Source organism: Carcharodon carcharias, chromosome 1 (assembly GCF_017639515.1).
Source record: "Carcharodon carcharias isolate sCarCar2 chromosome 1, sCarCar2.pri, whole genome shotgun sequence".
Taxonomy (NCBI): domain Eukaryota; kingdom Metazoa; phylum Chordata; class Chondrichthyes; order Lamniformes; family Lamnidae; genus Carcharodon; species Carcharodon carcharias.
In genome coordinates this window covers 101711116-101725830 of record NC_054467.1, presented here as the reverse complement: position 1 = coordinate 101725830, position 14715 = coordinate 101711116, and the positions used below count along the sequence as shown (strand labels likewise).

The 14715-nt window shown below is 39.8% G+C and overlaps 1 protein-coding gene across 3 annotated transcripts in view; it reads left to right on the top strand.

Annotated features, from left to right (window-relative positions):
• Nucleotides 1-14715, top strand: part of wdfy3 (WD repeat and FYVE domain containing 3) — a 407868-nt gene that overhangs the window by 181451 nt on the left and 211702 nt on the right. For all 3 annotated transcript variants that reach the window (XM_041187506.1, XM_041187499.1, XM_041187492.1), the window contains exons 19-21: nt 2790-3008; nt 9934-10115; nt 12543-12774. In XM_041187506.1, coding sequence (XP_041043440.1) covers nt 2790-3008; nt 9934-10115; nt 12543-12774 — 633 coding nt within the window. The remainder of the gene's footprint in view (nt 1-2789; nt 3009-9933; nt 10116-12542; nt 12775-14715) is intronic.

Genomic DNA, 14715 nt, shown 5'->3' with positions numbered 1-14715 from the left:
TATTGGGATGGAAATAGATATCTTAGTGATAGCATGAATATGAGGTCAGAAACTCATTTTGTGATTGCGAACAGAGTGGCTTAATCTCAGACTGTTGCTAAGAAGAGGGATGGAATTTGGGGTGGGGATCATAATCAATTTTCAGTCTTCCCAATATTTTAGATGTTGGATAGGCAGTCTGATTTAGCAACAGTGGAGGAGTTGACAGAGCTAATGGTGGTGTGGTAGAGCGGGGTCACCAGCGTGCATGTGAAAACTAACACTGTGCCTTTGGATGATATCGGTGAGGAGCAGCATGTAGCTGAGAAATAGGAGGGGTCCAGGGATACGCCCATGGGGATCACCAAAGACGATAGTGTGAGAGCAGGAAGAGAAGCCATTGCAAGTGATTCTCTGGCTATAATTAGATAAGAATGGAACAAGGTAAGAGCAATCCCACCCAGCTGGACAACACTGTAGCGGCATCGGAGGAGAGTGATGTGGTCAGCTGTGTTAAAGGCTGCAGACAGGTTGAGAAGGACGGGGAGAGAAAATTAACCTTTGTCACAATCACGTAGGATGTCATTTGTGACTTTAAGAGCTGTTTCAGTATTCAGGAATGGAAACTTGATTAGAGGGATTCAAACATGGAGACCTGGGAAAGATGGGCACGGATTTGGAAGGCAACAGCACATTTAAATACTTGGAGAGGAAAGGGTGGCTGGAGGTAGGTTGGTAGTTTGCAAGGACATTTGGGTTATAGTTTGGTTTTTTGAGGAGAGGAATGATGATGGCAGATTTAAAGGAGGGAGAGAACTGTTTATAAATTCGACTAATATGGGGTCTGGGAAGGAAAGTTGGGTGATCAGCAGTTTAGTGGGAATTTGATCAAGGGAACAGGAGGTGGGTCTCATGGACAAGGTGAGCTCAGAGGAGACATGAGGGAAGATAGGAGAGAAACTAGGGAAGGATGTGATTTCAGGGCTAGGGCAGGGGAGAGCATTAAAGGAAGGAATGTATTAAGTTTCATGCAGTGTCCCCTTGGAGAAATAGCCTTGAAGATATTTTCCCTCATACCTGCCCTTCCTCTTGACAGATGGGGCTGTAAGAGGAAGATGGGCATACCGCTCATCACTCCACCTCAGCCACCAGAAGAAAAGTCTGTGCCAGACTGACCAACTTTAAACAAGGCCACCCTGCAATGATAATGCGCTGTGGGTGGCCTAAACCAGACCCAGGCTCTTTGTGCAAGGATGGATCGGGAGCCCTAGCAGGGACACAAAGGCGGTATGGTGGTGGGTTTTGGAGGCCAGATAGGGAGGTACAATGGGGAGGTAACATCTTGGGGAGTGGGTGCATAGGACACCCCCTGAATGATGTACCCCTCCCTTGTTCTTTCCCACCTTTTCATCAAATTTGTTTTAAAAGATGGCCTTCTCACTTTTGCCCACCTGACACTACTCAGCACATTATGGTAGTGGAGGCGGATTGAGGGCCTTAAATGGACAACAGTTGGCCACTCAAGAGGCCCTCAGTAAGCCTAAGAGTGGGCCAGTGGGCACCTTACTCCTCACCACCCAGGTAATACAGGGACTGTGTCATGGGTGGGCAGGAAGCGCTGGGCTAGCTGCCCAACATATTTTATCTGCCTCTCACTGAAAACATGCCTGGCGGAGGGCTGTAAAATCCTGCACATGATGTCTCTATATTCATCATGTATAATTTCCTGCACCAATTGTTGAGGCATGCCAACCACTGGCAACACTGAAGGGCTTATTAACAAATTTAAAGTGACTCTTCATTTTTATGCTTAATTTTGAACCCACTGATCATAGCATGACCTTTCTTATAATCTGGATGAGGCTGGGTGGCTGGACAGTTATATGGAAGGGAGTACACTTTCCACAACCAGCAGGCTCCTTGAGAGGTAGTTGATATTATCCATTGCTTCCTGCAAACTCATTATAACAGTACTTTGTAGCGGGTGGAGTTGTGGCAGTGGTTGTAATCTGGCACAAAACCCGGATTCACCCAGCTTCCACCTGTTCAAAAGAAAATCCTCAAGAAATTCTAAACTTGTGGGGCTAAACACCTATTGTGTCCCCCTTACTTATCCTTGCACAAGTCAGAACTCCTGGCAATTCCAGCAGATGCACCACAAATTATCCAGGCAAGACCTATATCTACTAAGAGCAGGCATCAGCCCCACTTTAGACCTACGGAAAGACCCAACAGTGCACTGACATTGGTAGCAGATCCTCAAAGATCATTTATCTTTATCAAGGGGCACTTGCATGCTCTCAAGAATTGGGAGTTTTGTTTTTAACCTGTTTTTTCAACCTACTCTTGGCACTAGCTCTTGCCTTCTTAGTAGAAGGCTACTGCTCTAATTTTCCACTGACAATGCGTGATGGGCACCTTGGAGTCAGCATAGACACATGTACCAACCCCCATTATTTAAATGACTCTGACCCCAAGATTTGGAATGGAATCTCCATTGGGTGAAAATGGCAGGCAGAGATTCTGTTTTGCTTCACTCCAGTGGAGGGCATCACTGTTATTGGATTTTTAAACTATTGTTTTTGCCAAATTACATCAATGTTTTAGCACTGGCTGTGTCTCATTAAAATATGTGTTCGTTGCACAAGGCTTGAAAGTCTAAATATTGTTTATAGCTTATAATGTAGATTATGGACATAACCTTGTGTGTTGCAATGTATATGTGAAAGAAAACCAGGTTTTTTGTTTGCATTTATGGTGCTAAATGACAGAATTTATATCCATATCCTTTTGAAATTTTTTTTTTCCAGGCGAACGGTTCTTTCCACCACCATCTGGGCTTACTTATTCAACCTGGTTTTGTATTGAGAGGCTCAGTACTCCTCTGAACAATCATCCAGTTAAGCTTCTGACCCTTGTGCGGAGATCAAATTCATCTGACCAGCACTTCATTTGCCTTGCCATTGTGTTTTCTGGGAAAGACAAGTCCCTGCTAGTTTCAACAAAGGAGGAGTTGCTGCAAAACTATGGTGAGTAACTGCACAAAAGTGCTATTAAACATATTTGGGAAATAATAGCTGTAAAATGCAGAAGTTAAAAAATGACATTGTCTATACCGCTCCAGTATAAATATAAAGATGCATTTATCTTTCTGACATTGAAGTTGTTATTGTGGGAAACATACCTTTTCATATTGTGCAGTTTTACTGGAAAATGGCAGTCTAACATTAGTTGTTGAAGCTGTCTGATTACATTGTTAAATTTCTCTGGAGTGGAGACATCTGTTAATTATTTGGTTATTTTTGCAATAAAAAGATATATGATGTGAGAGAATTAGATAACACTTGATTTCAGTACTTATTGAGAATTCATCTATATATCTTAAATATGGCCAGCAATTATTTGAAAAATGGGGATGAAGTGTCAAAGGAAAATAGCCTGAGAAAATATAGAAAAAAATATGCAATTTGTTCTAGAAAGGAAAGTTAATAACTTACTGCATAGTCGATTTTAAAAAATGTTTTTGATTATATACATGACCTGGGCTTAGGTATACAGAGCATAATTTCAAAGTTTGCAGATGACAAAATTTGGAAATGTAGGAAACAGACTTCAGAAGGACAAAAACAGACTGGTGAAATGGGCCAGCGCATGGCAGATGCAGTTTCACAGAGAAGCATGATGTAATGCATTTGGAAGCAGCTGGGACCTAACCACTGAGCTATAAAGATTTAGCATAATTTCTTAGCTTTTACACTCTATTCCTCTGTTTAATTGTGTCCAATTCTCGGTAGCATAATTTAAGAAGGGTGACAAGGCCTTAAAAAGAGTGTAGAGCAGTGTTACAAAAGTATAATAATTTTCATAATATTATTCAGGTTTATTGTTAAGTAGGTTTATAGATGTGAGTGTAGATAGTTCTGTCTGTGTGATTTAATTACATTTTGAGCCAGAGAGACTGCAAACTTGAAATTATCAAAAGAAGTTAGGTGTAGAAGTGTATGTGAAATGCTAATGAGTAAACATGGATATCTTAGCACATAAGGTATGATGAAAATTTGCATTTTTTAGATAAGTGAAGGAGTTGTTTGGATTTCAAAGGGATGTTAGGATGTTTACAACTAGCCAGATAAGCAAGGCCAAGCAGTGTGTTTATTTTTCCCAATGGTTACTGACAATATTGGCAACATGAAAGTTTTTATATTATGGAGAAAGTACATTTCAAAGACACATGGAGCAATGGAATTTACAGATTAAAGAGAGAGAAATATATTTAAGGGAGAATGAAAGGCTATGTCGGGGGGTGGGGGGGGCTATGTAAAATCCAACAGGAATGTGTGAACCAACCTTTGGGAAGCCTCCAGCCATTTGTGCATAAACCTGCTGTGTCCAGTAACTAAAGTTGGAGAAAAGCCTTTGGGAATTCCGTTGTCAAGTGGATACTGTGGTATCTTGCTGGCTTGAATTTAGAATCTAGTTTGGACTGTTGCCTTAAAGGGGGTGTGTAATTTGGAGTCAGGTTAATTAGGAATTAGGATTTGTTATAGTATTAAGCAATTGTAGTCTTATGTATGTGCTTGAAATCTTTTCTTTTGTTGATAAATATTTTAATTTAACTTTTAAAATCTCTAAAGGTCTTAGTGGACTCATTACTTCTGAATTCAGTGCACACATCTCATAATAAATATAAATACAAATTGCAAAATCATTGTGACCAACTGTTTCCCTTGTGGATTTGGCCTGTCTGGCTCACATCATCTGCCACATCAAAGCAAGGAGATTCACTAGAATGGTACCAAAGATATGGAACTTCAATTATGCGGAGGGACCAGAGAAGCTGGTGATCTTTAAGCAGAGGAGATAAAAAGCATTTTTAATGGATATGTTCAAAACCTTGAGGGCTTTTCATAGAGTAAGGAATAATTGTTTCCACTGGCAGAAAGGTCAGTAACCAAAGGACACAGCTTTAAGCTAATTGGCAAAAGAACAACAGGGGAAGATAAGGTTTTTTTTTATGCTGCATGTTGTTATAACCTGGAATGCACTGTCTTGAAGGGTGGTGGTATCAAATTCAGTAATAACTTTCAAAAGAGAACTGGATAAATACTTGAAGGGCAAAAAATCTGCAGGGGTAAGGGGAAATGGACTGGGGAATGGGACCAATTGGATTTTCAAAAAGCCAGCACAGACACGATGGGCTGATTAGCCTCCTTCTGTGCTGCATCAAATGATTTAATATTGAGTTATTCTTAGATGCAAGTGCAGCATTGTGTTAGGTATTGTTCTTTCATCTGTAGGGCCGCTGTTGAAATGCAGCTGAGTTCAGCATCAGAGGGAAATTCCCCCTTGTTCTGGTTAGGTACTACATTAGGTTTATCATATTGATATTCATTTTGCAGTAACATAGAATTGCCTTAAAATTTGCCACTATTCTGATTTCCTCTTGTTGGGAGAGGAGCAAAGGAACAGAAGTAGCCCATCCAATCCCTTGAGCCTGTTCCCATCATACAAATCAACCATTATCTCATTGTATTGTAACTTAATTCAGCTGTGTGACTTCATATCCTTTTACTTGGCAAACAAAAATCACTTGATCTAAGATTTTAAATTCTTAATTGGGTGAGCATCCACTTTTTTTTGTGGGTGAGAGTTCCACATTTCTGCCACCCTTTGAAGTGTTTTCCTAACTTTTCATTGCCCAGACCTGATTTTAAGATTGTCTCCTTGTCCTAGATTCTTCACCAGCAGAAAAAGTTTCTCTCTATCTACCGTAACAATTCCTTTCAAATGCCAAAATCACAGTCAAATTACCCATCCATTACCCTTCTATATTCTTGTGAATATCACTCCACTTTGTAATCTCCCCTTATAATGTAACCCTTGGGAGTCCTGTTAACATTCTGGTAATTGTCTTTGGTTAGCAGAGACAGCAAGAAGGTAAACTTAAAGAAAAATCGCTCTCGGACTGCCACATCCATTTACAGACTAACATCAGCAGATGTTCTTGTTTAAACCAATATAGCACAAGTATACACAAAAATAAAATCCTTGTTTTGCAATATAATTTTTGGCCCTGGAAAATTATTCTATTCATCTTGCATTAATTATTTTTATTTTGTTAATTAGCCTCTTACTTAAAGCCTCTTGATCAAAGTGCTTTCCGCAACTGAAAATGTTGATAGGTTGACAGGCTGCATGCATTTAAAAAAAATACACCTGAGATAAGAGTTCTGAATGCTGATTCTCCCTTCACTTTGAGCAATTGTCTTAACCAGCGCATCTTGGAGAATAGAGAAGTTTGGAAATTCACCATTTTCTTCCTGTGGTATGATGTAGCAGCACATTATTCTAACCTTTTAAAAATTATTTTGTTAGGTGAGCGTTGCTAGAAAGGCTACCATTTGTTGCCCATCTCTAATTACCCATGAGAAGGTGCATTGCAGACTAGCAGTTGTGTTTTTTTAATTATCCCTTTCTTCCTTTAAAGCCCACCTCTTTGACCAACATTTTGGTTACCTCTTCTAATATTTCTACCCCTGTCTTGGTGTCAGTTTTTGCCGGATTACACTGCTGAAGTGGGCTGTTTTTCTGTGTTAAAGACTATATGGAAAGGCAAGTTGTTACTTTGAGGGGAAAGTTTCCAGTTTAAGAAATTGATTGTAATAGATTCAAGCAGTTTATTTTTCCCAAGTTTATATCAGTAATAAAATTATTGAAACAAAAATTGCTGGAAACACTTAGCAAGCCTGGCAGCATCTGTGGAGAGAGAAAGAGAGTTAATATTTTGAGTCTGTATGACTCTTCAGAGCTAAAGAGAAGTAGAAATGTGAGGTATTTTATTCTGTTTAAGAGGAGGCAGAGCAGATGGAGCAAGAGAGAAGTTCTTTGATAGGTGGGAGCTAGGGAGAGATTGACAAAGGTTTCATGGACACAAGGCAAAGGGAGTGTTAATGGTAGTGGTAAAGACTAAAGAAGATGTTGATAGTGGCATAAAGGTAAGAGCAGAATTTGTTACTAGCAGAACAAGGGTCAGCATTCTCTGAAATCACAGCATAGAAACCAGTGACAGATGGTCCAGTTGGAAGGGAAGGGGGGGGGGGAAAGGTTTTAGAAAAAGGATGAAGAAAATGAATATATAAATAAATTTAAAATTAAAAATACAAAAAAAATTGGATTTAAAAAAAAGGGGTAAGGATGGAAGAGAGAGTTCATGGCCTGAAGTTGTTGAACTCAATGTTAAGTCTGGAAGGCTGTAAAGTGCCCAGTCGGAAAATGAGGTGCTGTTCCTTCAGTTTGTATTGGGCTTTACTGGAACATTGCATGGATATGTGGGCATGATAGCAAGATGGTGTGTTGAAATGACAAGCAACCGGCTGTGACCGAACACGTCTTCCCCTCACCCCACCACCAACACCCCCCTCTTCCATGGCACCTTCCCAAGCAGTCGCAGAAGGTGCGACACATACCCCTTTACCTCATCCTTCCTCATTGTCTAAGGCCTCAAACACTCCTTATAGGTGAAGCAGCACTTGACTTGCACCTCCTTCAATTTGGTACACTGTATTTGCTGCTCCCAATGTGGTCGCCTGTACAATGGGGAAATCAAACATAGATTGGGTGATTGCTTTGCACAACACCTTCGCTCAGTCTGCAAGCATGGCCCAGACCTTCCTGTCGCATGCCATTTCAACACACCATCTTGTTGTCATGCCCATATGTCTGTCCTTGGCCTGCTGCAATGTTCCAGTGAAGCCCAATGCAAACTGGAGGAACTGCACCTCATCTTCCGATGGGGCATTCTACAGCCTTCTGGACTTAACATTGAGTTCAGCAATTTACCATGAACTCTCTCCTCCATCTTTACCCCTTTTTTAATCCAATCGTTCTTTTTTTTTGCTTATTTAATTTTTTTAATTCATTTTTTTCACCCCTTTTCTCCAAAACCCCCCACCCGCCCCTCCATCTGTCACTGGTTTCTATGTTGTTCTTTCACAGAGCGCTGACCCTTGTTTTGCTGTTCACACATTCTGCTCTTACCTTCATGCCACTATCAGTACCTTCTTTAGTCTTTGCCACTGCCATTAACACTTGCTTTGTCTTATGTCAGACATTTTTGTCAATCCCTTCTTACCTATCTCTGACCTCCTTTCTTGCCCCGCCTGCCCTACCCACTTTTAAACAATATACAACCCATCACATTTCTACTTCTCTTTAGCTCTGAAGAGTCATATGGACTCAAACATTAACTGTTTCTCTCTCCACACATGCTACCAGACCTGCTGAGCTTTTCCAGCAACTTTTGTTTTTATTTCTGATTTCTAATATCCGCAGTATTTTGCTTTCATAAAATTATTGAACTTGAACTTGTTATCGCAAACTATTAAGTATTTTAGCAAACATTGTTCATGATCTCTCTCCTCAGGTTCTGCCCCTCTCCTTCAAATCTGCTGTCATCACCCTTCTCAAAAAAAATCTTGTTCCCTCTGCCCATACAAGCTTGTACCCCATCTCCAACCTCCCTTTCTTCTCCAAAATTCTTCAATGTACAAAATTGTAGGAATTTTGCCTCCAAAATTCATGCCCATCTTTCCTGGGACTCCATGTTTGAATCCCTCCCATCAGGTTTACTCCTCACCAGAGTACTGAAACAACTATTAAAATCACAGATGACATCCTATGTCACTGTGACAAAGGCAGACTATCTCCCCTTGTCTTTTTTAAACTGTATGCAACCTGTGATACAGTTAATTGCAACATCGTCCTCCACATCTCCACCATTATCTAGCTGGTTCCATTCTTATATATCTAATCAGAGCCAGCGAATGGTCATCAGTAGTTTCTCTTCCCATTCCTGCACAGTTACTTGTCCTTGGTCTCTTCCTATTTCTCATCTACATGCTGGCGACATCATCAGTAAACACAGCATCATTTTCCAAATATACACTGGTGACACCCAACTTTACTTCACCACCATCTATTACAGCCCCTCCATAATCTCTAAATTGTCAGAGCGCTTGTCTGACATACAGTACTGGACCAGCAAAATTTCGCCTCTTTAACAAATAGGAAGACCGAATCCATTGTCTTCGTTTCCCACCACAGACTCTGCTTCCTAGCTCCACATTCCATACCTCTGCCCGATAACTCCCTGAAATTGAACAATAGTGTTCAAATTCTGTGTGTCATATTTGATCCCTGGGTGAGCTTTTAACCATGTATCCACGCCATCACTAAGCCAACTATTTTCACCATCCTTTCCTCAGCTCATCTACTGCTGAAATCTTCATGCATATCTTTGTTATCTCCAGGCTTAGCTGTTATGCATTCCTAGCTGGTCTCCCACATTGTACCATACATAAACTTGGTGACTGAATACTCTGTGGCCTGTGTCCTAACTCTCACCAAATCTCATTCACCTGTCACCCACATGCTTGTTGATCTACATTGACCCCCCAGTTAAGCAACACCTTAATTTTAAAATTTTCACCCTTACTTTTGAATTCCCCCCTTTGTCTGCCTCTCCCTATCTCTAATCGCTAATCCCTGCAACCCTCAGATACATGTGTTCCTTTAATTCTGGCCTCTTTAGGATTCCTGATTTTAATCATACCACATCCAGCTGCATAGACCTGAAACTAAGGGGATTCCCTTCCAATATCTCTCCATATCTCTACTTCTCATTCTTCCTTTAAGACACTCCTTAAAACCTACCTCTTTGACCAAGCTTTGGTCATCTTTCCTTAATCCTTAAGTGACTCAGCTTTATATTTTGTTCTATAATGTCTATTTGAAGTGCCTTGGGATATTTTATTACATTAAAGGCACAATGTAAAATAAATTGTTGTAGTATCTAGAGTGCTGCTGTTGAAAGATATAGTACTGATATGAGGTACAGCAGTGAAGAGCAATGTCAACTGTAAAACTAGGGCTGAATTGTTTTTCCTCCTTTTTTAGTTGATGACTTCAGTGAAGAGTCATCTTTTTATGAAATTCTTCCTTGCTGTGCACGGTTTCGCTGCAGTGATCTGATTAACGAGGGACAGTGGCATCACCTAGTGCTTGTGATGAGTAAAGGCATGTTAAAGAACAGCACTGCTACGTTATATGTGGATGGTCAGCAAGTTAACACAGTAAAGGTATGGTGTTCTGCGAGCATATGGCTAAAGTTGGAATTATAAAACCATTTTAAATGCAGAAGTGTTATTTTTACCAAATCATTTTTGGTTCATATAGTCTTCTGCTGCTGCAGGTCAATGTGTTCTCTTTAAAGTGACATCGCAAATTCAGTGATTCCATACCCAAGATAGTTAATTCAAATGATGTATTGCCATAGCATCAGTTAGGCTTTGTATTGTTCAAGGAATGCAATTTGAAGTCTCTGTCAACAAGGTTATTTTGTGTAATGGTTTATTCATGGCTTTTGTCTTCACACTTCACCCTCTGGGAGATCTTTTGATCCTGTCCAGATATAACTTCTGTTAGCTAATCAAAACCAAGAAAGCAGATTGGTTGACCAGTGGATACCAATCCCCAGAAGAGCCTTTGTTTTGACCAGATAATTTAAATAAGGCAGTGATGATATGTCCCAAATGATTATTAATGACCAGGTGGTGCGAATGCACAGGTTCATCTGTGACCCCTTAACTTGTGATGGTAGTGTAGACCAGAAAAGGCTGAAGTAATCAAATTACAATGACTTAGTATTATTAAAATATGCCATTTTTATTTTGTTGCGAGTAGGAGCATCAAGATCAAATAAAATTTTGAGGGAATGAATTTTGATTTATTATCTGTTGAGCTTATTTTTTCTGCTGCCTTAATTTATTAAATTTAATCATTGTTCTAAAACTAAATTTTTACTTCAGATAATTATGCTTATAAATTCTTTGCAGTTTGTTAATGACAACATGCTACTTCATTTCAGAAATATTTTTTCCAGGCTTTGATAACTCAGTAATCAATTGTATAGTATTTGAATCAGTGAAGAGGTAGTACTTTAATTATATACAATGCATTAAATTTACTTCAAGGCTTCATTTGTCTGTCACAATTAATCTCTCAAAACTACATTTCCCTATAATTTTTAATTAAATCAACACTTCTCATTAAATAAACTAACTACAGAAATACCAATTAAATACCGTATTGCTTCAGTGGTCCTTAGTGTTCATGTTTTGTATATTGTACTTAATAAAATGCAAGCTTAAATTTCATTTTCAGTTGCTTCATTCACTGTGCAAAGTGATGAAGTCATCTTACCACACAACATAGAGATGGAAGTTTGTGACACAGGCTTTAAAAAATGGTCAGCAAAAATCCATGCAGAATTGTTTAGACTTCCATGTTTTCAAGAGCAAGTATTTGGGCTTACTGTGTTAAATGAAAACATGTTTGGACAATATTATTTGCTTTTGCAATTGATATAGCTTGTTCAAATCATTCTTTTTGGATTCTCCAGGAAAGATTGTTAATTCAAAACTGATGAAACATTCATTGGAACTAAAGAGCCTTCCATGATGTTGCGTATCAAGAGAGTTGCCTTGCCCTTTAAGCTAGAGATTGACTACAGTATGACACATCCCAGTGTAATAACCAGACTGTGTTCCAGTATTTATTCCATATAAATTAGATTAGCGATTATTTACATTTTTATAAAGACTAATATGAGTATCAAGTATACAATTTAATTTATTATAATTCCTGAATTTTATTTCATTTCTCACAGTTTCTTATTGCTAAGAGAATCAATCCCATTACAGATTTCCAGCATATAAACCTCAATTGATCAATATTTTTCTCTACTTTATGACGTTTTTAGTAGCAAACTTTGTGTTGTATTCAAACAATGACAACCTTCATAGACTGCTGCTCCAGCTGGCCAAAGAAACTACAAAAGAGCATAGTACCCAGTACTGATGTCAGCATGTTTGGACCAAACTCTGATTATGTAAATAGGATTGATTAATTGAACCTAGTGCCAACTTCCATAATGGAAAGGATGCGAATTGTCTTTTCAAAATGTTGTCAAGCTGTTTTCTCCTTCCCTCAAAAAAATTCAAAACAGAAGAGTTTTTGTAAAGTACAGCATTAATGGATTAATCCTGGACATCTATTATAAAGGATATGCAACAGTTGAACTGCTTTACTAATGCTATCATTGAGACTGTTTTTGTTGAAGAAATATAACTGAATAATTAATTTACAGACTTTAGTACCAGTCTCCTGACAATGTCTATGTTTCATGTGGTGAATATTTTAAACTACTGTATTCAGTGGGCAGTAGCACGTTTAATAAGTTAGCTTCCAAAGTTCCATTAATGGGACAAAATAGAGTTATAAAGATCGCCTTCACTGAAGCTCTTGTAATTGTTTAAAATGTGTGCATTACATACTCACAATGCTTGATCTGTAATTCTCTTTTAATTTGCACCAACAACCTTTGTTATGACATCAAGAAAATACAAATATTCATTTAAAAGCGTTATATGATTTAACTATAGTTTTTGTAGAGTGGATACACACAGACAACGATCAGCATTCTTACATTGTGTTTGCCTTTGTAGCTTCACTATATCCACAGTTCTCCTGGTGGATCAGGATCAACAAATCTGCCAGTTGTTAGCACGGTCTATGGCTACATTGGAACACCTCCAGCTCAGCGCCAGATCTCATCATTAGTATGGCGTCTCGGACCTACTCATTTCTTGGAGGAAGTTTTACCTGCTTCAAGTATCAGTATCATCTATGAATTAGGACCAAACTATGTTGGTAGCTTCCAAGCTGTGTGTGTTCCATGTAAGTAATATTTTTGATGTTAAATTGTAAAGTTCAAAATTAAGCTGAATAGGGTTTTAGTAGGTAAGAAAGAGCTTGTTAATTAGAGATAAAATACACGTATCAGTGTTATTACACATAACAGATTTACCCCAGCTTTTTGTATCTGTTGAAAAATCCTTCTCACTTTATTTTTTTGATTTGTCACATTGATTTAAGCATGATGTTCCAACACTTGTCCTTGGTGTTACTTTTTCAGTTATGGAATATGACTAAACCATTCTTCAGCATTGTTTAAAAAATGATGGAATAGAATTCTGCTTGGGTTCAGTAACTTAAGTCAGTAGCTGTAGTGTCCAAAATAGGAAGGTCCGATGTATAGTGATAAAAGCAAAAAGCTGCGGATGCTGGAAATCCAAAATAAAAATAAAGATACCTGGAAAAACTCAGCAGGTCTGACAACATCTGCAGAGAGGAATACAGTTAACGTTTCAAGTCCATATGACTCTTCAACAGAACGAAGGAAAGATAGAAAAGAGGTCAAATATAAGCTGGTTTAAGGGGGGGTGGGGGGGTGGGGTACAGGTGGAGCTGGATAGAGGGCCAGTGATAGGTGGAGATAGCCAAAAGATGTCATAGACAAAAGGACAAAGAGGTGTTGAAGGTGGTGATATTATCTAAGGAATGTGCTAATAGGTGACATTAAGGGTAGAAAGGACAAGCAAGGTACAGATAGCCCTAGTGGGGGTGGGGTGGGGGGAAGGGATCGAAATAGGCTAAAAGGGAGAGATAAAACAATGGATGGAAATACATTTAAAATAATGGAAATAGGTAGGAAAAGAAAAACCTATATAAATTATTGGAGGAAAGGGGGTGGGGATGGAGGAGAGAGTTCATAATCTAAAATTGTTGAACTCAATATTCAGTCCGGAAGGCTGTAAAGAGCCTAGTCGGAAGATGAGGTGCTGTTCCTGCAGTTTGCATTGAGCTTCACTGGAACAATGCAGCAGGCCAAAGATGGACATGTGAGCATGAGAGCAGGGAGGAGTGTTGAAATGGCAAGCAACAGGGAGGTCTGGGTCATGCTTGCAGACAGACCGAAGGTGTTTCACAAAGCGGTCACCCAATCTGCGTTTGGTCTCTCCAATGTAGAGGAAACTGCATTGGGAGCAGTGAATGCAGTAGACTAAATTGATGGAAGTGCAAGTGAAATGCTGCTTCACTTGAAAGGAGTGTTTGGGCCCTTGGATGGTGAGGAGAGGGGAAGTAAAGGGGCAGGTGTTGCACCTTCTGCGGTTACGTGGGAGGGGGTTGAGGTGTAGGGGGTGATGGAGGAGTGGACATGGGTGTCCCGGAGGGAAAGATCCCTACGGAATGCCAGGGGGGTTGGGGGGGGGTGGGGGGGAGAGAAAGGAAGATGTGTTTGGTGGTGGCATCGTGCTGGAGTTGGCGGAAATGATGGAGGATGATCCTTTGAACACGGAGGCTGGTGATAAGTGAGGACAAAGGGGACCCTATCACGGTTCTGGGAGGGAGAGGAAGGCGTGAGGGCGGATGCACGGGAGATGGGCCGGATATGGTTGAGGGTCCTATCAACCACCTTGGGTGGAAAATCTCGGTGAAGGAAGAAGGAAGACATGTTAGAGGAACTGTTTTTGAAAGTGGCATCATCAGAACAGATGCGACGGAGGCGAATGAACTGAGAGAAGGGAATGGAGTCCTTTCAGGAAGTGGGGTGTGAGGAGCTTTAGTCGAGGTAGCTGTGGGAGTTGGTAGGCTTGTAATGAATATTGGTGGACAGTCTATCACCAGAAATTGAGACAGAGAGGTCAAGGAAGGGAAGGGAAGTGTCAGAGATGGACCATGTGAAAATGACGGAGGGGTGGAAATTGGAAGCAAAATTAATCAATTTTTCCAGGTCCTGACGGGAGCATGAAGCAGCACCGAAGCAGTCATCGATGT